The sequence below is a fragment of the Ornithorhynchus anatinus genome, chromosome 7 (genome assembly GCF_004115215.2).
Source record: "Ornithorhynchus anatinus isolate Pmale09 chromosome 7, mOrnAna1.pri.v4, whole genome shotgun sequence".
NCBI lineage: Eukaryota > Metazoa > Chordata > Mammalia > Monotremata > Ornithorhynchidae > Ornithorhynchus > Ornithorhynchus anatinus.
Genome location: NC_041734.1, coordinates 4219131 through 4243497, shown reverse-complemented (window position 1 = coordinate 4243497; position 24367 = coordinate 4219131). Strand labels below are relative to the sequence as shown.

The following is a 24367-nucleotide window of genomic DNA, read 5'->3' as shown; positions in this document are numbered from 1 at the left end:
GGTACACATTCTTGGGCCTCATAGGTGGTGGGCCAATTTCTCCATGCTGGGCAGCAGAGCCATTTCTAGGCTAGAGCTAGTCGAGGTCCTGGGCCCAGCCCCTTCTTGCAAACAGGACTCTGGACAGTTGCTGTGAATAGGGCGATGACGGGTAGGGGGAAAGGGTTGGGAACTAGAAGCTCCAGGGTACTGGGATGGAGAAGATTAGGTGGGAGGGGAACCGTAATGTCCGTATAAGCAAAATAAATTCTGCTCTTCAAACCACATCCTTTTCCCCTGCCCAATGGTCCTGTATTGGGTGAGTTGTCTTAATAATAATAATAATAATAATGTTGGTATTAAGCGCTTACTATGTGCAGAGCACTGTTCTAAGCGCTGGGATAGACACAGGGTAATCAGGTTGTCCCACGTGAGGCTCACAGTCTTAATCCCCATTTGACAGATGAGGGAACTGAGGCATAGAGAAGTTAAGTGACTTGCCCAGAGTCACACAGATGACAAGTGGCAGAGCCGGGAGTCGAACCCATGAACTCTGACTCCCAAGCCCGTGCTCTTTCCCCTGAGCCACGCTGCTTCTTGATCTCCCTTGATCTCCCTCGATCTCTCTTGATCTCCCCCCCCATCCCTCCTCCTTTTAGGAGCAGCGTGGCCAGTGAGAGCTAGTCAGAGGGCTTGGGCTAGTCAATTCCTTAGGGCTTGAATGAAAGTAGTAATTTTGGTATTTACTGAGTGCCCCACACGCTAAGTACCTGGAAGAGTTCAGCAAAAGCAATAAACAAACACAATATCCCCATGAGGAACTCTTCTTTAGATGAAGCTTCTCTAAAGACCACAGACACCCCGCACCCCACCACTAGACGGTAAGCTCACAGTGGGCAGGGAACAGGGCAGCTGTTGTATTGTACTCTTCTCAAGTACAGTGTTCTGCATTTAGTAAGTGCTCAGTAAATACCATGGATGATGATGAGCCTCGGGGAGCAACTGCTTTCGCTAGGAAAGAAATCGGAGAATCGGACCTACTGAGAATCTGGATTTTGGGTGAGGGGTTGAGGAGGAGGAAGAGGAGGAGGAATGGCAGGTCATATCTGATGGGAGGGCAGTCCGGACCCACTTGTTAAGACAGGGAAGTTCTAGCAATTCAGCTCTGAAGTTTTTCAGCTGCATACCCTACAGCATCTGTGGGTGGAATACTGCATTTTCCTCATCTCCAGAATAGGGATAATCATACTTGCCTCTCCCTCACGGGGATGTTGTGAGGACAGAATGTGAAAAATGACATTAAAGCCTTGGAAAAATAAAATCCCTACCCCCTGTGCGAGATCTATTCTCATCTTTAAAAAAAAAATTCATTTTCTCTCAAACAGTTAAGAAAAACAGTTTGTATTGTATTTCCACTGGAAAGCTGTCTGCATTTAATGTAAATTTAATCAACTAAAAAAAATTTGATCATATGCCTTTTTGGTCATTTATCAACGTAAGGATGGATGAGTTTTTGACAGTTTTTTTTCAGAATTTTTGCCTTTGCATTATCACAGATACTCTTATTTCAGCTTAATGATATTTCACCCATAGTAATTATGCCAACAATACTTACTCATTTGAACCTAATGGAAGCCTAACAGAGCTCAGTAAAGACCTTTTCAATGTGGAGCAGTTTATATTTTAACATATTCTGATTAAATCAATCAGGTTATACAGGAATAAACTTGGAATTGCATGAAAAGTATACCTCAGTGGGAAACACCATATAATTTACTATGAACCTCAAATTGCAGTTTTTTTACTGCGAAGTTGTGGTACACCTAAGAGCTAATAAAATAAGGAAACAAACTTTCCAAGAGTTCTTTCATAATTATGGTTACTGAAAGAGAGAAAAATGTTACCTTGTAGCATCCCCGAATTCTCAAATAGAGGCTAGTCAATTTAAGTGAGTTTAACCCCCCCTTCCCCCCCCCAGTATATTTAGATATTCAAATTGTATTTTATCCCCACAAATTTAGAGTCTCATGAATGTAGGTTAGGAGATGCCCACAGATTAGTTTTTAGTATCCTTCAAAGCTTTAAAATACACACACACACACTTTAATCTCAGAAAATATACCCAATCCTTGACTTTATGCATCCCATTAGAATTATATCCCCTCAGTATTCTAGTTCTGCAAGTAACTTAATTGGACCCTTATAATTTTATTCTTTCTACTGTCATTGAACTGGAAGCAATCATTAACTTCTGAGCTGTACTAGTTCTCAAAATCAATAGTGTGCACCCAATTACGGTTTAATAGGCCTAGTCAGTGGGTCAGAATTCCTGTTGTAAGATTATTGTGTAACAGTTATTAAGTAAAAGATCAGCTTTACTCCAAAATATATTCCACAAATGACTTTAAACTTATTAAAAATCAGTTTCATATCTAGTTTCCTGTTACATTAAAATGATTACTACTCTATCATCATTATTATTATGGTATTTAAGTGCTTATTATATGTCAAGCACTGTTCTAAGTGCTGGAGTAGATATAAGTTAAGTCGGACACTTGGGGCTCAGAGTCTACCAACCAGAAGGGAAGACAGGCATTGAATCCCCATTTTACAGATGAGGAAACTGAGGCAAAGTTAAGTTGACTTAGCCAAGGTCACAGAGCAGGCAAGGGGCAGACCTGTGATTAGACCCCAGATCCTCTGACTCCCAGGCCTGTGCTTTTTCCATTAGACCACACTGCTTCTCAGAATGCAAACAGATCTACAAGATTTCTGAAGTCTCCACTTGCCCAAATTATATTTCACTGAATTTATATTTTATAAATTTAAAAAGTCAAAATATCTTACCCAATCAACTGATTTAGCTAGAAAAACTCAAAGTTTACCTTTATACAGCATAAACATTTTCCTTCTGTGGTCTCCTTTCTTTCCCTTCTCCCTTTTCATCCATATTTTACAAAGTAAGGCAAAAACCAGGCTTCTCATTGGAGAATATACTCACTCGTTTTAACAAAGTATCCACTGAGAATGGTATTTGGAGACCAATAAATACTAAATGCGCCATGGGTCAGGTTATCAAATATTTTTTCCCTTGTTTCTCAAATTTGTCCAACCAATAGCAAAATATGCACTGCTGGGAAGTGTCTCATATTATTAGCCCACTAAGATTTAAAACAAACTCTGAGATTTCACATCATTCAAAGGCTAGTGCATAAATATAGTTTTCTAAGGAACCTAAGACATGAAGGTTGAGTAATAAAATCTGTGGGATGTAAAATAATTGGCGGAAGCTAGGAAACAAAGAAGCATATTTAACTTATAATTTTAATAGAGCAATCAAAAAACTTCAAATACTGTACATTGAAGTGTAATATAGTACACTATATACTGTTTATAATACACTATTGTTACATTACAGATTAAAAAAACCCAAATGTAATTAATACAGCAATCACAAATAAAACAAATCAAAATGTTCTGGATAACAACCAGTCCTGTAGCGATGGTATAACTTCTATGCTAATTGATTTTTACCTAACATTTAAAGCACTTGCTGTTTAAAAAGTTTTGCTTTCTAAATATATACACTAGTACTGCTTATTTATACACATTTTAAATAGCATTTCCCTCCAAAAAGTGCACTCTTCAATTCTTGGCAATAATCCTCATTAGAAAGTCAAATAAATCTGAAGTACTAATAACTTTTTAAATCTTTTATTGCTCTACCTCAGGCATAAAGGCTCAGAGAGGGAATTCTGCATTCTAAAGATTGTAGGCAATATCTTAAAATTTAAAAACCTAAGTAATTGATATTCACAAGCAAAAACAACTCAGTTTTCTGTTTCTTTTACAGGAGGCAAATCATCATGGTATATTATTTTACAAAATCATGTGGAGTCCATAATTTTTAAAAAGTATAATGTCAACTATACAAATAATGGCATTTTTTAGTCAGTCATTCACATTTTGTACAATTCCTGCTGTTGTAGAACAAAGCTTAAATTCCCACGATTCGAATATCTTAAAATATGAAACACTTAGCATGTCAGAGTATTGTCAAGAATAACAGAACTGACTGGATACCCTGCAAATTTTACATGGCTGACGTAGCTACTCTTATTTCTTTGCTAAGCATACATTTGAATAATGTGATTTGTTTTCAAATTACACTCAGCTTTGGTCCTCAAAATAACTTCTGAATGGTATTGGAAGTGACCGGCTTTAGAGTGGTATAATTTTGCAAAACTGATATAATCATCCCCTTCAAGCCAGGTATATCTATCAACCTTGTTTCATTCTTAATGTATCTATTATGAACAGACAAGCCCATTTAAAATCCATGTGTTTGAGGGATAGAAATTAACCCATGGTAAAAGTGTTCAATGAAAAGTGAACTCAAGTAAACATTACTCCTGAAATGTTCAAAATCGGTTATAGTTCTGTTCAATGGTATCGAATGGGGGGAGGGGGAGTCACATTTCATATTCTTAAGTGACTTTGAAAAGAAAACTGAGTATTTTAGCACACATCTTGTGATTGCTTAAAAAATCATTTCCGTCACCTCACTGTCAAATTCAAGTGTAAAACTTGCTTTTTTCAGAGAGGTTGTCTTATACAAGTTCAGTTTTTCTCAATTTCAGAATTCAGGTTATAGGTGTGGAGTTATTTCCAAATCAACTGAAATTAGCAGCTGGTACTAGAAGCAAACCATGTAAAATAATACTGTTAAAAACCTTGAATTGAGTAGTTTGCAAAGTATGGTGTCAGTGATTTTTAAGTTGTGGAAAATATATCAATACTGGCACATGAGACTTGAATTAAGGAATTCCCTGAGCTCTAGGTCACAGTACAGAACTACTGCCAATGTACAGTTGAGGATATTTTAAAATTATAAATTGAGCTCAGCTCCTACTAACTCCCAGGTAGCACTGGCTGGTACTACAGAGATCTTCAGATAAGACCGTACAGTTGCCCAGAAAAGCTGGGAACCCTAGCCACATTTCAGATTCACAACTCAACAGCAAACAGTTGACATAGTCAAAGAAAATTATTTTAAAAAAACATAAAGCAAGTTATTTTCATGCCTAAGAAGAGCAGTTGGTAAAATTGTTTCCACTGTATCTGTAGCACTTTCCCAAGGAATGTCAAAAAAAACCCAGCCAAGTTTATTTTTGATTATGCTACTTCCCATCATGGTTCAAATGAAATATGACCATACTACTCTGCATTGTTTGCGTGTGTTTAATTGTAGCTAGTATTGCGATACTGTTTGTTATTCTACTGTTGAAGTCTCAGGTCTGAAGCCTGCCTGTCGTTGCTGACAAGAGACTCCATCTAGTTACATATAGCCTCACAAAATACCTTGATCTGGATCTAACTTAACACACGATGAGTTTATCCACAAGGAAGATTACTGAAAAAGAATTCTGGGGTTTCCTTCAAATTTTTAATGCGACTGGGGACTGCTAATAGAGCTTAATTGAAAAGTGAAATTATAATTCTGAACTTAGAGAGTTTAAATTCAAATATTGTTTCCTTTGTTTTTTCCCCTAGGTAACTAGCAAAATGTCCAGTGAGGGAAGATTTACAGTGATTCCCACAGTATGACTAATGGCTGGCCTTAAACGACATTCAACTCTACAGCAGCCTGGTACATTTAGAAGAGGAAGGACAGTCATTCATCAAAACTGTAAGATAAATAAAGTCTACAGAAACTGCTCTGAGCTTTCTTGAAAATACGTGATAGGGTTCATCCCTCACCAAATCTGCCTCTCCCCTCCACATTCTTGACCCCATTTAAAATAATCTCTAGCAATGTGGTCGGTCACTTTTCTAAATCAAGTCTTCTCTAAGCATACGTATTTTCTTTCAAATAAGAGAACTCATATTTCCACTTGACTTTCGAATCTGGCTTCTGAGTAGCAATTCTGTAGCAAAAAGGATTGGAAATGTGTTTCTGAAAATTACTGCAGACTAAATGTGCATCCTGTTGCATGCTAAAAGATTAGATATAGTTAATAAAATAAGATTGGTTTTGTCTCTGCCCTGTTTTCTTTAAACCAAATAAGACTCGCAAGTCATCTATCGATCATAAGACAAATTAGAGAATTTTTACATGTTAAAGGTGATTCTATGATTTACCTGAAATCAGTGCACTAGCTTATTAAACAATTTCCTGGAGTTCAGATACTTTACTAGGTTTTAAGTTGTATTTACCACCACACCACCTGTAACTTATTAACTAAATACAAAATGTTACTTGTATTTATTTCCCTCTCCTAATGTAAAACTGACACATTCAAGTAAATAAACTTCCCAAAAGAACTTTGACCTAGAGAAAAAAAAAAGTAAAACGTAGAAGTCAAAAGTAAGTGACACAGTCAAGTTTTTCAAGTCATAAAATTAATCCAACAAAATCTTACCCAATTTTAGTTTTGAAAATGTCTAGATTCCTTAGTCTTCTCAACCAAAATGCAGCAGCAGCTAAGTGGCTTCAGTTGAATTTATTTCCACATAAAGAAAACCTCCCTCATTGGGAAATCAGGTTCAAAGTAGTATCCAAAATTATTGTGACATAGCAGATAGAGATTTTTGAATGTTTGATATTTTCCAAATGTACATGTTTCAGAATGAAAATGTTGTGGACTTTTGCTATGGGAACACAGAACTCAGCCAAGCTCTAAGTGCTCTAAATTCAAGACTATTAAAATACATTCCAATTCAGCTTTACTTCAATGAGCAGAGGAAAAAAGTAGACTAAAATGCACCTTGTGATGTACAAGCTGCAAAGTGAGAGGGAAAGTAGTGCAATACAAACATCAAGATAACATTCTTTGTGGAATAAGCATGACAGCTGTTTCTCAGGGAAGCTGGTACTTAAATAGCTAATGAGTACACTAAGTGAATGCCAAGACAGGGAATGATGCAGTCAAATTTGCATCACAAATTCAAGTAAAGTCAACATATAACAATCCTCTGGGCAATAAAAGTTAGGAACCACTTGGAGTTTCCAAAGGGGTCTCAAAGACACTTATACTATACAAGCTGAAATATCACCGATGAAGATTTTTTGAACAATGCAACTAATTTGTAAAGATAAATTCTCTCAGGTCCTCAGAGTCAACATTTCTAAAAACTGGACCTCACATAACTTTAGCTACCATTATCCCTTGTACTTCTATCATGACATTCACCAGGCTTTCTGTGAGATTAAAAAAAAAATATGGCACCTGACCAGCTCGAGATTCAGGAGACAGTAGTAACATGCTAACATGAATGTAGTACATAAATGGATGTTTTGGCTTAGACAGCAATACAACTGCATCCCACCCATTTTATCGTTCCAAAGTAGTCTTTTCTCTAACCTTGCACAAACTGACAAAATAGAAGAGGTTGCTATATCTACTCCCTCTTTCCATTTTCTCCATGAAGCAAATGTAGCTCTTTGAATGTATTCAATTCTAAGGGAATGTCAACACTGTAGAAAGTGTTGACTATACTGTAGTATGAATTTTAGCACCCTCGGTCCTCATTTGTTCTCATTGTAAAGATTTTTGTACACTATATGAAATTTGTGTGAACAAAGCTTATGTCTGAGGCCATGTTAACTTTGTTAAATGTAGATTTTTGCCCAGTTTAGCCTTTTCAGTAATCTTAAGCATGTCTTTGAAGCATTAAGACTTTCATGGAATGAAAATTACAAAAACAAAAACCCAAAAAACCTTCAGTCATCCATATCTACAGCAGATGTTCATTTCTCAGTGCACCTAACAACTAATTTCCATGTAATTCAGAGCCAGCCTGGGCAGCAGTATAATAAAAGCTATTGCCAATCACACACTTGCTATCATGCACTGAATAAGATAAATCTTTGAAACATTACGTACAAGATGCTCTTAAGTGACTAATCGTGTAGGTGGCCCAGCCAACAAACGTTACATATTCACAATTAAGTTTTTCTGCTCTTAATGATTTTCAACCAAATCAAGAGTGATCCATTGGCTCAGTTGTAGTAGTCATCTCAGCATCTTGACTATCCATCTCTTCAGGCTCCTCCACAGAATTTTCCCTTTGTGATTTAGGCCGAATGGGAAATGCTGTTCCCATCACACCTGCCACATTACCACCAGTCGCTTCAGGATTCGGATGTTCAGTGCCGTCGGTTACGGAAAAGGATTCGGTCAAGCCGGACAGAAGGCTCCCAGGTTTTGCAGAAGAACTCACTTCAACCTTCCTTTGAGAAAAGTCAGTTAATGCCGGCTGCTCTGTGTTCTGATCCCGCAAGTGCCTATCCATTGAAGCCTGAATAGAAGAAACCATTTCCTGCAATTTTTTTCTCTGAGCCTCTATCAAGTTAGGGTCAAGCTGCCTGCTGTCTCTCATCGTTACTACTCCAGGAGCTATTCGGATAAGCTCACTGTTACCAGGAGCATCCGTGAATACAGAAGGCTCGGTTTTTATGGAACTTGTACCAAAGTCTGTCCCTGTGCTATGTTTTCTTGCAACTGGAGTTTCTCTTACTCTCTGATCAAGATGGGGGCTACTAGATGCAGTTCCTAGAGAATGCCCTTTCCCTTGAAATGCAGTTATGTTATGCAATTGTTCAGATTTCTTTTTTACTACTCCACCACTACCTAATTTCAAGAGACCATGTGAAGGACTTGCTTCCCTACTTCTTGAAGTAGCCTCTGCTCGAACCTGACTTAAGGCCTCTTTAACTAAATCTTCAACATCAGGACCGATGGGGAAGTGCCCTGCGGTATCCACACACAATTCCAGTCTGTCTTCTGTGGCATTGTAGACAAAGGTTTTACCCGGCAGATGTGGAAAAGTACAATGCTTGCCATCAGTCATACCTAGGAAGGGAAAGAAAGGAGAAAAAACAAAAACCCACACGTTTGAAAGTCCTTTCAAACTTTGTAAAACATTTACAAAAAATTCAATTATTTCTGAAGCAGCATATCTTAATTACATTGATAATCTCTTTTATAAGGGGGCACTTGTTCGTAGAAGTTCATTTCAGTTGCGCACATCTGGCTGCAGAATTTAGCCCAAAGGTCATGGGTTTTGAAGAAATGGCCTAGCCAGTGGATGACAGCCAGGAAAGCACATGAGAGCACATACTCCAAGCCCAAATCAGGAGGTGTGAGAATGTGTTCTGCGACTATTCACTGGGTTATATTTTGGGGGCTCAGAAGCACCCCTTCTCATCCCCTTCGGAAAATTCTAAAGAGCCACACCAAGGGAGAAGGGGTGATGGTTTCTTTTGAAAATTTTATAGTCACCTTTTCTCCAAGTACTTCACAGACAAACTGTTATAATTATTTTGCTATGCAGGGTGGTGAACTCGAGATTGGAAGGATGACCCAGCTGACTTAGATACCAGTGGCAGTTGGGGATAAACGGGTCTCAAGAGGAAACCAACAACTCTGCTAACAGGAAGAGTTTAAAACCTGTCGGGTCATTTGTATCTTTAGAAAGGCAAATTTTAAAAGGGGCCATTTTTTAAGCATCAAAGCTATGCCATATTTAATCCAAGGCTTGGCACTTTTAAAGGCACCATGAGAAAACAATCTCCAAGAGATTCTTTAGGAATACTTGTATTTTGGGTGCTACCAGGTGCTCCTTTCAGAGCACTCAGAACTGGTTGGAGTCTCAATTTGAGGAATCTGGTTTGATGCCCTTCCAATATCTGGGAACTCCCTTTTTCCCTCTCCCCCTACCCCGATCTCCACTCAGCTTTTGGTTTCCCCATCAGCTAGCACATTTGGGACCTTGCAACTCGATTACCTTTTTAACTCAAATGCAGGGTCTGGAGAAGATGTACCTAGTAAAGAAATCTAATCGCCAGCACTTCAGTAAACCTGTCATCTTTCCCACCTCCAATCAGCTTAGCTTGTCTTGCACAGCCAAGATCAATGAACTTGGTCATTAAATATTAAGAGAATGAGTGCTTCTATGCCCAAGTTACATTCTCATAACAGTTTTACAATAAGGTGATGGAATTTGTCCAAAATGGCCTCGTTTTTCAATTCCACGATACTGTGGTACAGTCAGTTCTCTTATAATGCAGGGGTTTGTGTTCGTGAAGAACCTCATGTTTCAGACAGCTTACGCTATAATACTCACGCCATGATGGATGTTATGCACATGCAGAGAACAGTTTCTTCCAACACCCCACTGCATTGTATTCAGACAGATATGCGCTATGGAAAGAACATTCCCAGTGGTGTTCTATCCAAAACATGTAATAAAAGCATGAGTTATAGAGAAATTGACTGTTCCTACGCAAATGATTTCCTTTTTAAGCTGAACTATTCACGTCAACTAATAGGTAACCAGTAATCAGATCAACTCGTCAACACAACTAAGCGATCAGAACTGGAACGGAAACTTGAGTCAGGCCCTCAGACGCATATACTAGAGAAGGCCAACAGCTTTTCTAAGAGTACCGATGTTGAATATCTTTAACTCTCAATCAATGGTATTGACTGAATGCTTTCTCTCCCAATGTACTAAGTGCTTGAGAAAGTACAGTACAATAGAGTCAGTAGAAATGATCCCTGCCTTCAAGGAGCTTTCAACCTAGTGGCAGGGAGGGGTGGAGACAAATTACAGAAGGAGAAGCAGCAGAGAATAAGGACCTGTAATGTATGTTCTATGGGGCTGCAGGTGGGATAAGTATCAAAGTGGAGCCCCACAGCATTTATGTACGTATCTTTAATTTAATGTCTCTCTCCCCCTTTAGACTGTAAGCTTCTTGTGGGCAGGGAACATGTCTACCAACTCTGTTGTACTGTACTTTTCAAAATGCTCAGTACAGTGCTTTGCATAGAGCAAGCGCTCAATTAATTCCACTGATTGAACGACTGGAGAAATAAGGTTAGTCAGAAGAGGTACCAGTCTAATACAATCATTTCTTTGGATTCCAACAAAAACTGTTCCTAGAAGAATTCACAGTTCCACTCACTGAAAAACCTCTCATATATTTGAACTAAAAAGATAAGGGGAAGACCAGTATGAATTATTTCAGAACCTGAATTTTGCAGTATTTTTTCCCCAAAAGCAGTTTTGTTATTATATGACTTTTCCCTTCTCAAACTGAATATGTGGATTATTCTAGGTAACTTTCAGATCTGGGTAAGACTTTGCAAATTAGGTTAACCACTTAGCATATCAGAGTGCCTTCAACCATTCACAACATGCCAGTTGTTAACGATGAAATATGCCCAGATATGGGAGAACAGAGGTATATAATCCTCAATTAATCTACCTAGCAAGAGCATGGTTGTTTTTATCAGAAACTCCTGTGCAAACATCAGAAGCTTCTGACTGGTCACCATCAGTTTTGCTATTCCCACCCCAAGGAGCAGCAAAAGGGCTCAAGAAAGAGCAGACCCAGGAAAACCTCAGGGAGGAATCTGGCCAGGGAGAGGCTCAATGGGGCCAGCTGCTTGTCTTGGCTGGTCTTTGATCGGGTCTCTCAGTCTCCTCTCCCACTGGGCATTCACTTTCAGGCTTTGGCTATCTCTGGGGACATTTTAGCTTTATAATTTTGAAGCTTTGCTACCAACCACCACCACCACCTGACACAGCTCGTAGACTTCTGATACTTTTTCCAAAACTCAGTACAAAATAAGACACCCCTAGTGCTACAAGAAGTCAAATCATGCAAAGGATCTAACATATGAAACCTAGATAATACCACGGTGTTTTTTGTACAGAGCTTTTACTTTTTCCAAAGTGCTTTCACAACACATCTCATTTTATCTTCTCAATATGCCTGTGAAGGAGGGAGAGGAAGGTATTATTATCCCCAATTTATAGATGAGGAAGCACAGAAAGGCTAAGTGACTTGCCCAAAGATACAAAACAGGGCAGGAACAAATCCAAGCTTAGAACCCAGGTCTCCTGACTCCCAACACTGTACTCTTTCCACTAGACCATGTTAGATTCACCCAGTCCTAGTTTAAGGCATGTTTTCACTAAGCATTAGGGCTAGTACGCTGTTTGGTAAATAGAAAACATTCTTCCAGCTTCACAAAGCTACTTGGGCTCAGCATACTGTGTTTTTGGAAGAAACCACTCATGCTTCCTCATGGAACATCTGAACAGGCAAGTGCTACACTGTAAATTCTCCTTTACATGAGCAATGAAGCAATGTAGCCGTTGCATTATAAGGGATGTAAGTCCCCGCTTAGACTGTCAGTCCCCTGTGGAACATGAGACTGCAATGGACCTGATTCTGTTGAATCTACCCAGCGCTTAGTACAGTGCTCGGCACAGAGTAAGCATTTAAACATCACAATTACTATTAGTATTATTTAGGTGTATATCATGATTTTGTAAAATTTTTTAAAGTGTGAGTACTCACTGAAAGGTAATCACACTGAATGCATGAATTTGAATAATTCCTTTGTCTCCTTTCTCTATAAAAAGTTACTCACTAGAAGCTATTCCTCCGCCTCCTTCAAAATAACCAATTAAGCTCTCTGAATCCATAATTTGCCCCAGTGACAAACTGGCACCGGGAAACTGGCACCATTAAGTCATATATGTTAGCGGTAACAGAAGTTAGGGTGGGAACCTTGGCTTTCCAGGATTTGTACAGGTGGCAGAGCACCCACCTTAACTTCTCCTTCTGTCTAGTCCACCATGAGTGCTGACTTCTCATGATTCCCATAATTCACATTTCTAGAATTCTCATGAACTGTAGCAATCTGTCACGAAAGCTCCAACTCAAGTCTACAGTTATATGAGCATTTCCACTATATGAAGCCCACAGAAACCTAGAGTTTGCTTTAGCTCAGGTGACAATTTTGTCAGTAGAAAAGAGAGATGGGCTACACAATCTAAGACTGAGTGGAAGACAGGTTATGGGAGTTGTTTAAATTTTGAGGCGAGAAGGCAGGAACAAAGCAGTGGCCTGAGGTCACTGTGAGGTTCAAGAGACCCAGGCTCTAAGGTTTGAGGCGAAGAAAAGCTTATTAAGTCAAGATGCTCAGGGAGGTATAACAAAAAACATTTGAGAAATGATGATCTAGCTTATTATTTTAAAGCAACAAACAAGTCTCATACTTTCAGGCTTTGGCTATCTCTGAGGACATTTTAGCTTTATAATTTTGAAGCTTTCCAAACTCGCTGAGCAACCAAGATTTCAGATTTACTGAGGCCTTGCCACTGAAAGACTAACTTCAGTGTACACAATCAATTAGGTTTGAATTGGACTCTTTCTGAAACAATAAAGTTAGAAGCAACATGATCTTGTGGAAAAAGAGCTTGGGCCTAGGAATCAGAGGAACTGGGTTCTACTCCCAGTACTTATCTGCTGTGTGACCTTGGGCAAGTGACTTAGCTTCTCTGTGCCTCAGTTTCCTCACTTCTTTTCCCTCCTACTTAGACTGTGAGCCTCGTGTGGGACAGGGACTGTGTCCATCCTGGTTATCCTGTGGGCAAGGAATGTGTCTATCAACTCTGTTAGACTGAACTCTCCTAAGTGCTTACTGCAATGCTCTGTTCACATTAAGTGCTTAATAAATATGATTGATTGATTTGATCTACCCCAGTGCTAAGTACAATGTCTAGTACGCCATAAGAGCTTAATAAATACCATCTTAAAAATTCTAAGAGGAGCTGGGAAGAACAAAAACAACAAAAAGGATTTTGTGAAGAGGCAGCTAAGAAAAATATTTGGTCACCAGATACATTAAGTGAAAAAACTCGCTATAATAGCAAAAGTTTAAGGTACTGAACATACCTAAAGTCCAGAATTTGGCATTTTTGAGGGTGCATAAAACCAAATGCCAACTTCCTTAATCTTATAATGATTGAGAAGATATTATCCAAGAATAAAGTTAGAAACAAACTGTACCCATGGTTTTCTTCATTATATTGTAGAACACCCCACCCTGTTGGAACAAGTGAGGAAGTCCCTTTGCATAAGACCACACATCTTCTCCTGTAAGACAAAAACAAAGTAGATATTAGAAACCAATAAAATATACCACTACCATCTGGAAGTCATGTTTGCAAATGATTAAATACAGAATCAAAAGAACGGTTTTAGAAGAGCTTTTCATTGTTTAAGGATTAAGTTCTAAAGAGCATTACAGAGTAAGTCATGAAATATCATAAGCAAAAGCACCATCATCCAAAGGGATCACTGAGCCCCTCTGTTTAACACAGAACATTATGCTAGACACTGTGGCACCATGCAAAGCAGGGAGCACACCGGTCCAGCGATATTTCCTATGGTATTCTGAATGCAATACTAACAATGTACTAAAAAACCCAAAAGGAAACTCAAGAAGGATCTGCATGGATGAGGGAGATGAGGGCTACAGGAAAGGGTAGAGAGACAAAGGCTAGGAAAAGTTTACCAAAAGAATAGTTTTAAACCCATTCAACTTACAGAAGAGGAGTCACTTTTAGGTCACTGTAAATCTTAGAGGGTTTGCAGCCATGAAGAGTTAGAGACAAGGACATCTCTTCACAAATAGTCTTTCACATGAAATCTTGCCTCATTGAAATCCAAGTTTTCGAAGGGCAATGACAACCAATCTGTAATTTTCATCAGGAGCCAGTATTTTAACCCTCACCATCAGCCATTCAAAACTGGGATACCTCACATCAAAAAGAAAAAAAAAAGACCCTCCATCACAGGATCTTCTAGTGTCCTTTTCATTTCATCTGCTTAGAAGGCATCTGCCCTGGTTTGGATCATGAATTAGCATTACTTAGGCACAGAGATAAGTGCTTATCATCCAACTCAAACAAGCAAACAATAAGGAAAGGGGATTTTCCACACCTACTATTTCCTAGGCCCAACTGTCATCTTCATTTTTTTCACACCCTGAAGATCCAGTATGTCTAAACTTACTTCATATTCAAAACATTTACACTTTACACCAAAATTCAGTAACTTTAACTATTATCAGACTATACATTCAGCAATTCATTTTAAGTTCAGAAATAGTGTTATTTATATCCAATCTGATTACCTTGTTTCTACTCCAGGGCCTGTAATCTAGCAAGTGCTTAATACTGTTATTATTCTTAGTAGCAATTTATAAGTTAAAAGTAAGGAAGACTGCTGCAGGTATGAAGTGGTACTTGTTTCACTTAGAAAGCACTTTAGTGCTATTTTTGAATATATAAATGGATAAGAGTTATAATAGGAACCTGATGATTAAAAGGTTGGAAAGATCACAAGTGGGCATCATACAAGAGGAATCAGCATATCCATTAAACCCTTGGTACTAGCCAAACACATCCATTTCCAGACCTAAAGCAGTCATCCTTAGGTTCTTAATTAAGAAATTTCTTAATCTACTGAACTGTCTCCCAGATGCTTAATGCAGTGTTCTGCACAAAGCTGGCACTCAAATACCACTGATTATTACATTTCATTCAATCGTATTTATTGAGAGCTTACTGATATAAATTTCTATATTTATATCCTATTTCAAGTTTGCCACATATCTCTTCTGACTTTACTACGTTAGATGCTTTTAGCTCTGGGTTTGCCCAAGAGGTTCTGGGAAATAAGGTAATTTACAAAGCCATGTTGCGGGGGGGTAGGAGCAGGGAAGGGGGAGAAAGTTTAAAGAGGACAGCAGGAGAATAGAGTAAAAGGCCCAGGGCACCCAGGGGTTACCTTATCGCCTGGCAACATTACCAGGGAGGGCACCCAGGGGTTACCTTATCGCCTGGCAACATTACTAGGGAGGGTTACTATTATTATTGATGATAATAATAATCACAATAATAGTATTTGTTAAGTGCTTACTATGTGTCAAGCACTGTTCTAAGAGCTGGGGCAGATACAAGCTAATCAGGTTGGACGTAGTCCCTGTCCCCATATGGAGCTGTCTTAATCCCCATTTTACAGATGAGGTAACTGAGACACGGTGACTTGCTCAAAGTCACACGGCAGACAGGTGGCAGAGCCAGGATTAGAACTCAGGCCCTTATGCCTCCCAGGCCCATCCTCTATCCACTAGGCCATCCTGTTTGCCACATCCATTTTTCTTCGGTAAACACTGGCTAGCTCTGGGTGGAACCTGACAATATAAGTACATTAATATAGCTACATTACTATATGAATGAAGCTACATTATTCATCTACAGTGACTTTGAGTATACCGTTCTGGGTCAACCCGGGTACAAATACAATCTCTAACCTTAGCCCAGGATCCCCTTGCCCAGTTAAAACATTGTTCCTGGGAGGAAGTGGGTTCCAACTTAAGTTTCAAATTAATGCAGTTCAACTGAATCAAACTGACTGCAGGAACCAATTGGGTCAAAAGCCCAAAGGGCTGCCTGCACTGCAATTTAGCTTTGGACCCTCACAATCTGTGTTCTCCTTAGCAGACACTGGAGAAAGAGGTAACAGGTCTAAGTGAATGGACTTAAACTACTCTTCAAATGCTATTCCTTCCTAACTTCAGCTGCCAGTTTGTGCCTTTGACCTCCTGTTGAATTCAAAGTAGCACAGGATGCCCAAGGCTGGAAGTGGAAGGAAAGGGAGGGAAGGGGGGTGGAGGGAAGGAGCAGATAACTCATGGAAGCCATAATGACTGCAGATGCTGGGCTCTCCCAGAGGGGAGTTTATGTGAGAAGAGCTGGGTTAAAAGTTTGAGGAGAAAATAGCAGCTCCAGCTTCTTAACCCCTGAGGGCTTTTGAAAAGTCAGAGTTCAATCAATCAATCAATCAATCCTGGAACACCCAACCTCCTCAAATCCAACAGAAAATTACCCTCTCCTTCTTCAAAGCCTTATTGAAGGCATATCTTCTCCAAGAGGCCTTCCCTGACTGAGCCTCCCCTCCTTTCCTCTTCCCCCACTCCCTTCTGCATCACCCTGACATGCTCCCTTTGTTCTTTCCCCCTCCTAACCCCACAGCACTTATGTACATACCTATCATTTAGTTATATTAATGTCTCCCTGCCTCTAGACTGTAAGCTAGTTGTGGGCATGGAATGGGTCTATTTATTGTTGTATTGTGCTCTCCCAAGTGCTCAGTACAGTGCTCTGCACACAGTAAACGCTCAATAAATATGAATTAATGAATTTATTGAGTGCTTACTGCATGCAGACCCCTGTACTAAGCACTTGGAAAGAGCAAATTATAACAGAGATAGCAGAAACATTCCCTGGCCGCAACAAACAGAGTCTAGAAGGGGAGACAGGCAATAATATCCATAAATTAAATTACGAATGTGTACACGTGCTATGCGGGCTGAGGGAGGGGTGAATAATGGGTGCAAATCCTGATGCAAGGGCAACGCAGAAGGGAGTGGAAGAAGAGATGAGGATTTAGCCGGGAAAGGCCTCTTGGAAAAGATGTGCTTTGAATCGATTGTATTTACTGAGCGCTTACTTGTGCAGAGCACTATACTAAGCACTTGGGAGAGTACACTATAATAAGAGTTGGTAGACACATTCCCTGCCCACAACAAGCTTAGAGTCTAGGCTTTGAAGGTGGGCGGGTGGGGAAGAGTGAATGTCCATTGGATATGAAGAGGAAGAGAGTTCCAGGCCAGGGGCAGGCCAGGGGTGAGATCAAGGTAAAGTGAGTGTGTGGACATTAGAGGAACAATATGTGCAAGGCTGGGTTAGTGAGGGGCAAGGTGATTGAGTACTTCAAAGCCTAAAGTAAGGAGTTTCTGTTTGATGTGGAGATGGATAGGCAACGACTGGAGGTTTTCTTGAGGAGTGGGGATAACCTGGACTGAATGGTTTTGCAGAAAAAATGACCCAGGCAGCAGGGTGAAATATGGACTGGAGTAGGGAGAGATAGCAGGAAGGGAGGTCAGCAGAGAGGCTGATGCAGTAATCCAGGCAGGACAGGATAAATTAAATCTCCCGTGGAGCCTGTTCTCTCCTATGCAGTCTTCCATTATTCCTAGTAGCAAGTGAAGGGGTTGTCAAGAACACAGCACAGCATTTTTACCATAAACTAGAAAGCAGCACTACAATTCTGTGAGTGCTGATTGTGATACTGCATGGAAAATTAACTTTAAAGGAAAAAGTGTTCATTGGCCAGATAAATAAATGTACTCAAATTCATTATGAGGGTGACAATTTGATACTTTTAGCTCTCCTACCCAAGGAAAATGATCTAATTAGGTACTTTATTTTAGCAGAGTTGTTTATATGAAGTTCGCTTGAGTTTGGTTGCAGTTGGACTAGCTACTAAAAATCTTTATTACGAGACCCTGTATAAATCGAACCAATAGGTAGTGTCCCCGCACATAAAATCCTAAGCTTAAGAGCCAATCTGAGGTCCCGGAAAATAATTTTAGAAACTGGTAATGACCTTACGGCGATGGGCACAGGTCACTCGGCTGCCCAGGGCAGGGCAGAATACTAGAGACGGCACTTGCCAAACGAGATAATATTCACGACAGAAGGTACATCTCTATGCAAGGAATGTACATAAATATTAGAGACACAGCCTCAAACCTCTGGGCAAATGAGAAGCTAAAACAACAAGGAATAATCTGGAATCACTGGACGAACAAGAGGAGAAAAACATGCTCCACCACTAGGCATTACAGATTAACAGAAATGTAGCCTGCTGAACTCTGCCCCAGCAGGAGGTCTGGAAGCCTCCGAAGGCCTGACTGCCAAGCCTCTCCTCCTGCCCAGCTCAGCAGAAGCCTAAGCTTTGCCAACTGCAGTATGGGTAGAACCAGAGCCATAAGCTCAAGGAGCCCCCCTTGCCCACCCTTCACCCGAGTTCCTTACAAAGGACTTGCCACTGGGCTTCCCATCTTTCAGTGAAAGGTATTTACTGAGCATCTATCACAGGCAGATCCCCATACTGGATGCTCAGAAGAGTATGAGACACCGTTCTTGCCCTTGACCGTGGGAGCTAAAGTCCCACTCCTGCAACATGGTGCAGAAAACCTGAAACTCTCTGACGCCCTAAGCTCCTAGAAATCCTGAGACTCCTCCCCCAGGACCGAGTGTCATGAGTAACAGGTGAAGCAACTCTTTCTTTTAAATCAAGTCTGAATTTTGGGGGGGGGGGGGGGTAGTGGTGTGAAGGGGAGAGGGTAGGCCTACAAGTGTGAAGGGGAGAGGGTAGGCCTACATTTTGAACCGCCATCTCTTACCCTTCCAACAGCAGAACTTCTAGGGCCCAGGGAGCCCCGATGGCCAGCCAAGGCCTCCCTTTCTTCATCTGCCAACCAATGCAGGTCCGTTTTGGATTTATCCCCTCAGTTCTGCCTGCTTAGAATACTATAGTAGTATTAGTACTGTGTGCAGAGCACCGCACTAAAAACTGGGGAAGAGTGTTCAGGTGGGAACTACACACAGACCCTGTCACTCAAGGGTCTTACAATCTTAACCACATAAGTGGGGGAGAAGCCTGGAGACAGACATCTATGGGAGCAATGAAACAATTAAACAGCATAAGATGCAAGAGCAGATACACATTACACTAAATAAAAACAAAAGCCTGTTTAGGCCCAAGGGTTTTAAACTGTGAGCTCCAGTCCAGGCTGAAAGGGCCTCTTGAATCTTTGACCAGTGGTGGGTTATACGGTTAACTGCTGTCTTTTTCTCTAATCAGGGTGGCAGGGAGAAACAGATTTCTTCCATCTTCCTCTTCTTTCTTTAGGACTGTGATCTCCTGGGAGACGGGAACCGTGTCTCTAATTTTCACTGTGATTTCCCACTGCCGCCCCATAAAAGTGTTCTGCAAATGTTAGATGTTTAATAGGTAGTTGTTGATGATAATTATATCATACAGGGTGCTAAGTTTTGCTCACTCAAGTTAGGAAATATCAGGCCCATTTAAAAAAAAAAATCATTACTTTATTTCTGGAGCGATACTGAAAGTGGCCTACGAATCCCCCCAAGATTTACTTTCTTAAAGCTCTTTAGGAAACGGCCCCATTGTGAAAGTAAAAGAATAAAACAGACCAAAGGCCTGAATTTGAATAGGTCCCTCCTTCCCCCACCCCTCAATATACAAACGACTGGGGCCCAAAATTTGTCTACCAAAAAGATCACAATCTGGATTTCAGGAGGTAAAGAGCTGCTTCACCTACAGTTTCTGTCACTAAGACAAAGAAAAATCAAACAACTTCCCTAAGTATTTTTCTTTTACTGAAATTTCAGATTTCTTAAAGGACCAGAACTACCAATATTACTTCTGCTTCAATCTTCTTCATGACCTCACACTGCTTTATTGGTTAAGGCACTTAATACAGGTCAAACCCTGGAGGGTACGAAATGATCTAAAAGAACAAGCCTATGTAACACTTAGATTGTCTAAAATTCAAAGTGATCACTACAAGTTTTCGAGTGGCAGCTTTTTTTTTCATTGAGGAACAATGGTTTCAAGTCATAGTCTTGGGAGGAAAATACTTCAAATCCTCCTCCGGGCACACAAGCATATCTAACTTCTCCTCACCTAACCAGTTTCTGGGGTGCTTCACTAACAGTGTCCCATCAATCCAATACAGTTACCTCGACTCACTTTCGCTGACATGCTAATGAAGGAAAGCAGAAGGTGGGAGAAAACACAGACAGGAAACCCTGAGTCACCTGACAGGAGGCAAGAAAAGCAAAATGTAAACAAATACTGGGAAACGAGGGGAAGCGGGTATACCTTCTACTCAACTGCCAGGGGTGCTGACTAAGTGGAGATAGAAAGCACAAGGGATTTAAGTAACTGGAGACCACATGAGGAACTAAAGGAGAATGGCATTACAGAAATACATTACACGCTGTATATCGTTATAAATATCAAAAAGGATCTGATGACTGTCTAGTCGCTCCTTTTTTTACATTCCCCTAGTTTGCGTCACCGGGCCACATCTATTTATAACCTTTAATATACAGTGGATGCAGATTAGCATATTTCCACGAGGTGTCTGAAAACGGAAGGAACCATTTTCTCCTGATATTTTGGCGATCGTTTCAAACGCCTGGCAATTCACCCCGCCACCGAAAAAAAGGGGGTCTAAATGACTCGTGAGTTAAAGCGGCCTTACCCATTAATGTTGCTAGAAGACACAGAGAGTACATTTCTTTGTCAGTTTGTTCTTGGAGTTCCTTGGAAGAGATTTTACTGGTTACAGCCACATCTTCATGTTTCCCCGCGTGGGCCGAGTGCGCCGTGGCCGGCTGACTCCCTTCTTCTTTACCTTTGAGGATCTCGATGGTTATTTTGTCACCGTGCTGCAAGGGCACAGGTTCGTTCTCCATTCCTCCTTTGGGGGGCATTAGTTCTTTCGGAGGAAAGCCATGGCGGATGCATTGCAAATAGGGAGGAATATTAAATTCCCTGGCTATACTTTCCTGAAGTTCAAAGTAGGTGGTCGAAGACTTGAGGGTGAGCATCGACTGCCGCCCGTCGTCCGTCGTTATCCGGATCTTCTTCTCCTTAACGGAAGTCGGCGAATACGGGGCCTTTGTGGGCGTGGCGGGGGCGGAAGACGGCCCTTCACGAAGGATGCTGGGGGAAACGGTCCCGGCCTGCCCTCTCTGCTCTTGTCTCACCTTCTCCGTCTTGCGCTTCTGCACCAGAGAAGCCTGTTCTGTAATGTTCTGCTGAATGATTCTTTCGGTTCTGCTCATGTTCAACTCCTCCTTGTGCAGCGTCTTTGTCTTCTGGCCGGTGAGAATGATCTTGGTGGGCAGCTGCGACTCCGGGTCTTGCCCGGGGACATCGTCGGCTCTGTGGGCGTGAGCGCCGTCGATGTTTACGGGCGTGTAGTCGTCGGGATTCTTTTTGGCGGTCTGGTGCAGTATCGTATGTACGACTTTCTGGACGAGGATCTCGCTCCCGAATTCGCCGGGGAAATGCTTGGTCACCAGCCTCATGGCCACGTCGTAAACGTTGCTGTTCAGGGATGCCTCGCTTTCGTACTGGAACCAGTACACGGTTTCTCTCACCACTCTCCCGTTCCACTCCAGGGTGATGGGAAAGGCTTCCGGCAGGTTGTCGTACTCTTTCCCTTCCCAGTAGTGTTTGAAGCCACAACCACATTTGCCACCGGTGGACCTGCTGTTGGTCCGGTCCCCGTCCAGGTAGACCACGGAGCCGTCGCCCCTGACCCTGCGCACGGACGTGCCGTGGCACCAGTTACAGGCCGTGAGGTTGCTGAGGCCGTAGTCCGGCACCAGGGCGTCCTTCCCGGGGTCGTAGGAGCACACCAGACTGTTCAAGGGGAAGCTGTAGTTCTTGTCAGGCCTCAGCTGGCCGTGGGTGCCCTTTGCCAGGTTGTACAACTTCCCCCCCGGGATCAACCACTCGGGGGGCACGTGCAGCTCCGAGAGGGCCCCGCAGATCAAGCACTTGTGGAGGCGGTTCTCCATCACGGCCTTCTTGGCAGCGGCGGTGACTTCTTCCGGTTGGATCCCGATCACCCCCGTCCGCCGGTAGAAATACTGGTGGACGTCGGCCACCAGGCTGGGGTGGATGCCGTGCTTGTCCATGAAGACTTCCTCCATCGCGGCCACGAGCCTCAGCAGGTACTTGTCCTGCAGGCTCCGGTCGCCTCCGATCACGCAGCCGCCGTCCTCCTCCAGCTTGATGTACTTTCTGATGAGGTCCTGGGGCACCCCCCACGCCTTGGGCAGCAGCTTCAAGGGCAGCTTGGGCAGGGCGGCCCCCCTGATGCCCACCAGGGGAATGTAGTGGTTGCGGCCGGAGCTGCTCCAGGCGATGCAGATGGGCTTGTTCAGGTGGCCGTCTCGGCCGGTGCACTTCTCGGCGGGGACGAGGCCCGGCAGGAAGGTGGCCGAGTAGTCGCCGGAGCTCCTCATGCCGCTGAGGGAGTCCAGCAAGATGATGGGGCGGTGGAGGACGTTGGCCAGGCCGAAGATGTGGATGTTCCTCAGGCCCAGCGGCACGCCCTCGGGGGGCACGAAGAGGGGGTCGCACTCGTTGATGATGTCCTCCCACTCGGCGGCGTCGATGAAGTCGTGGAAGAGGGCCTGGTAGCGGGCCAGGTGCTGCTGGAAGTGGCGCTTGAGGTTCTCCCGCAGGGCGTGCCAGAAGAGCTCCCGGCCCACCAGGGCCCGGGACACGGCGTGCACCAGGCAGTGGCCGTCTCCGTCCACGTGCACGGGGATGAGGCACTCCTGGCTCCGGTTGGCCCGCTTGATGTCCTCCAGCGTGTCGTGGAGGTAGAGGAGGCTGCCGGAGCGGTCCTTGCCGTAGCCCACCGTGTCGACGTGCTCGGGCTCGATGAGGAAGGCCCGGTCGCCCAGCAGCGAGCAGTCGAACAGCTCGCCCTGGTTCATGTCCCGGAGCAGCTTGGCCCGGCCCGTGGCCTTGTCCATGCCGTAGCGGGCCAGGATGGGCGACAGCAGCTTGCAGTGGTAGTTGGACAGGCCCAGCACCTTCACCAGCTCCGTGCTCTTCTTGGGGGCGCCCGTCACGCCGAGCAGCGCGTTCCGCAGCAGGTTGTGGAGGACCACGTCCGGGTCGGTCACCTCCTCCACCCCCATCAGCTGCCGCTGCTCGTGCCGCTGGCCGCACTCGGTGCACTCGATGCTGGCCGAGCCCGACGCCGGGAAGAACAGGCGCGCCTGGCACTGGGGGTCCGGGCAGGTCCCGGACAGGATGCGCCGGTCCCGCCGCTTCGCGGGGGCCCCGGCGGGCGGAGGCGAGGCCGCGGCGGGCGGCGGCCTCTGCGATGCCCCCGACGAGGACGACGGAGGAGGAGGAGGAGGAGGAGGAGGAGGAGGAGGAGGAGGAGGTGGAGGTGGAGGCGGCTGGGACATAGCTCCCCGCTCTGCGCTCTCCTCGGACAGTCCTCACGGGCTCATAGCCCCCACCCAAGGCCCCGGCTCGGCCTACGGCCCCGTCCTCTTCCTCTCCCCGCCTCGCATCCGACCGGACGGGAAGGCGGAAGCTCCCGAGGCCGCCTCTCCGCCGCCTTCGGCCCGGCCGCGGCCGTTGCCCCCGAACCTAACGGCCCCCACCCCGCCCCAAACATAGACCCGGCCACACACCGACACACACACACACACACACACTCACACACACACACCCTCTCTCGGGGAGACCGCGCAAGCGCGGGGGGGGCCGCTATGCCCCCTGGGAATGAGAGTCGGACAAGGCGGCGGTTTAGCCGGGGGGCGGGGGCGGCGGGACTACAAGTACCGTGAGGGAGCGCGGCGCCGCCGCGGTGGCTGCCGGGAGTTGTAGTCCCCCGCCTCCTACTCTCTCACGGGCTCCAAGGAGTCCGAGGCAGCATTTCCTAGAATGCATCGCGGCGGGGAAGGGCCGGGGAGGGGACAGGCAGGGAGAAAAAAAAAGGGAAGGCCCATTTAAAGGGCCAGGCGGTGGGAAATTCTGGAGGACGTGGGTCAAGTGTCTTTCCCCGCCTCCTCCCTAATAATAATAATCATGATGGAA

General features: G+C 43.5%; 1 protein-coding gene and 1 long non-coding RNA gene across 2 annotated transcripts; one reads left to right on the top strand and one right to left on the bottom strand.

The window, feature by feature from the left end:
- Window positions 1–3285: 3285 nt before the first annotated feature.
- VCPIP1 (valosin containing protein interacting protein 1) lies at window positions 3286–23800 on the bottom strand. Its single transcript, XM_029068236.1, has 3 exons — window positions 20991–23800; window positions 13850–13936; window positions 3286–8834 (listed from the first exon to the last, which is right to left on the bottom strand). Exons 1-3 carry the CDS (start codon window positions 23728–23730, stop codon window positions 7963–7965), a joined length of 3699 nt encoding a protein of 1232 aa, XP_028924069.1. The 5' UTR covers window positions 23731–23800; the 3' UTR covers window positions 3286–7962.
- Window positions 5586–9828, top strand: LOC120638504. Its single transcript, XR_005660204.1, has 2 exons — window positions 5586–5668; window positions 8061–9828. It is a non-coding gene; the product is annotated as an uncharacterized LOC120638504 (long non-coding RNA).
- Window positions 23801–24367: the final 567 nt, after the last annotated feature.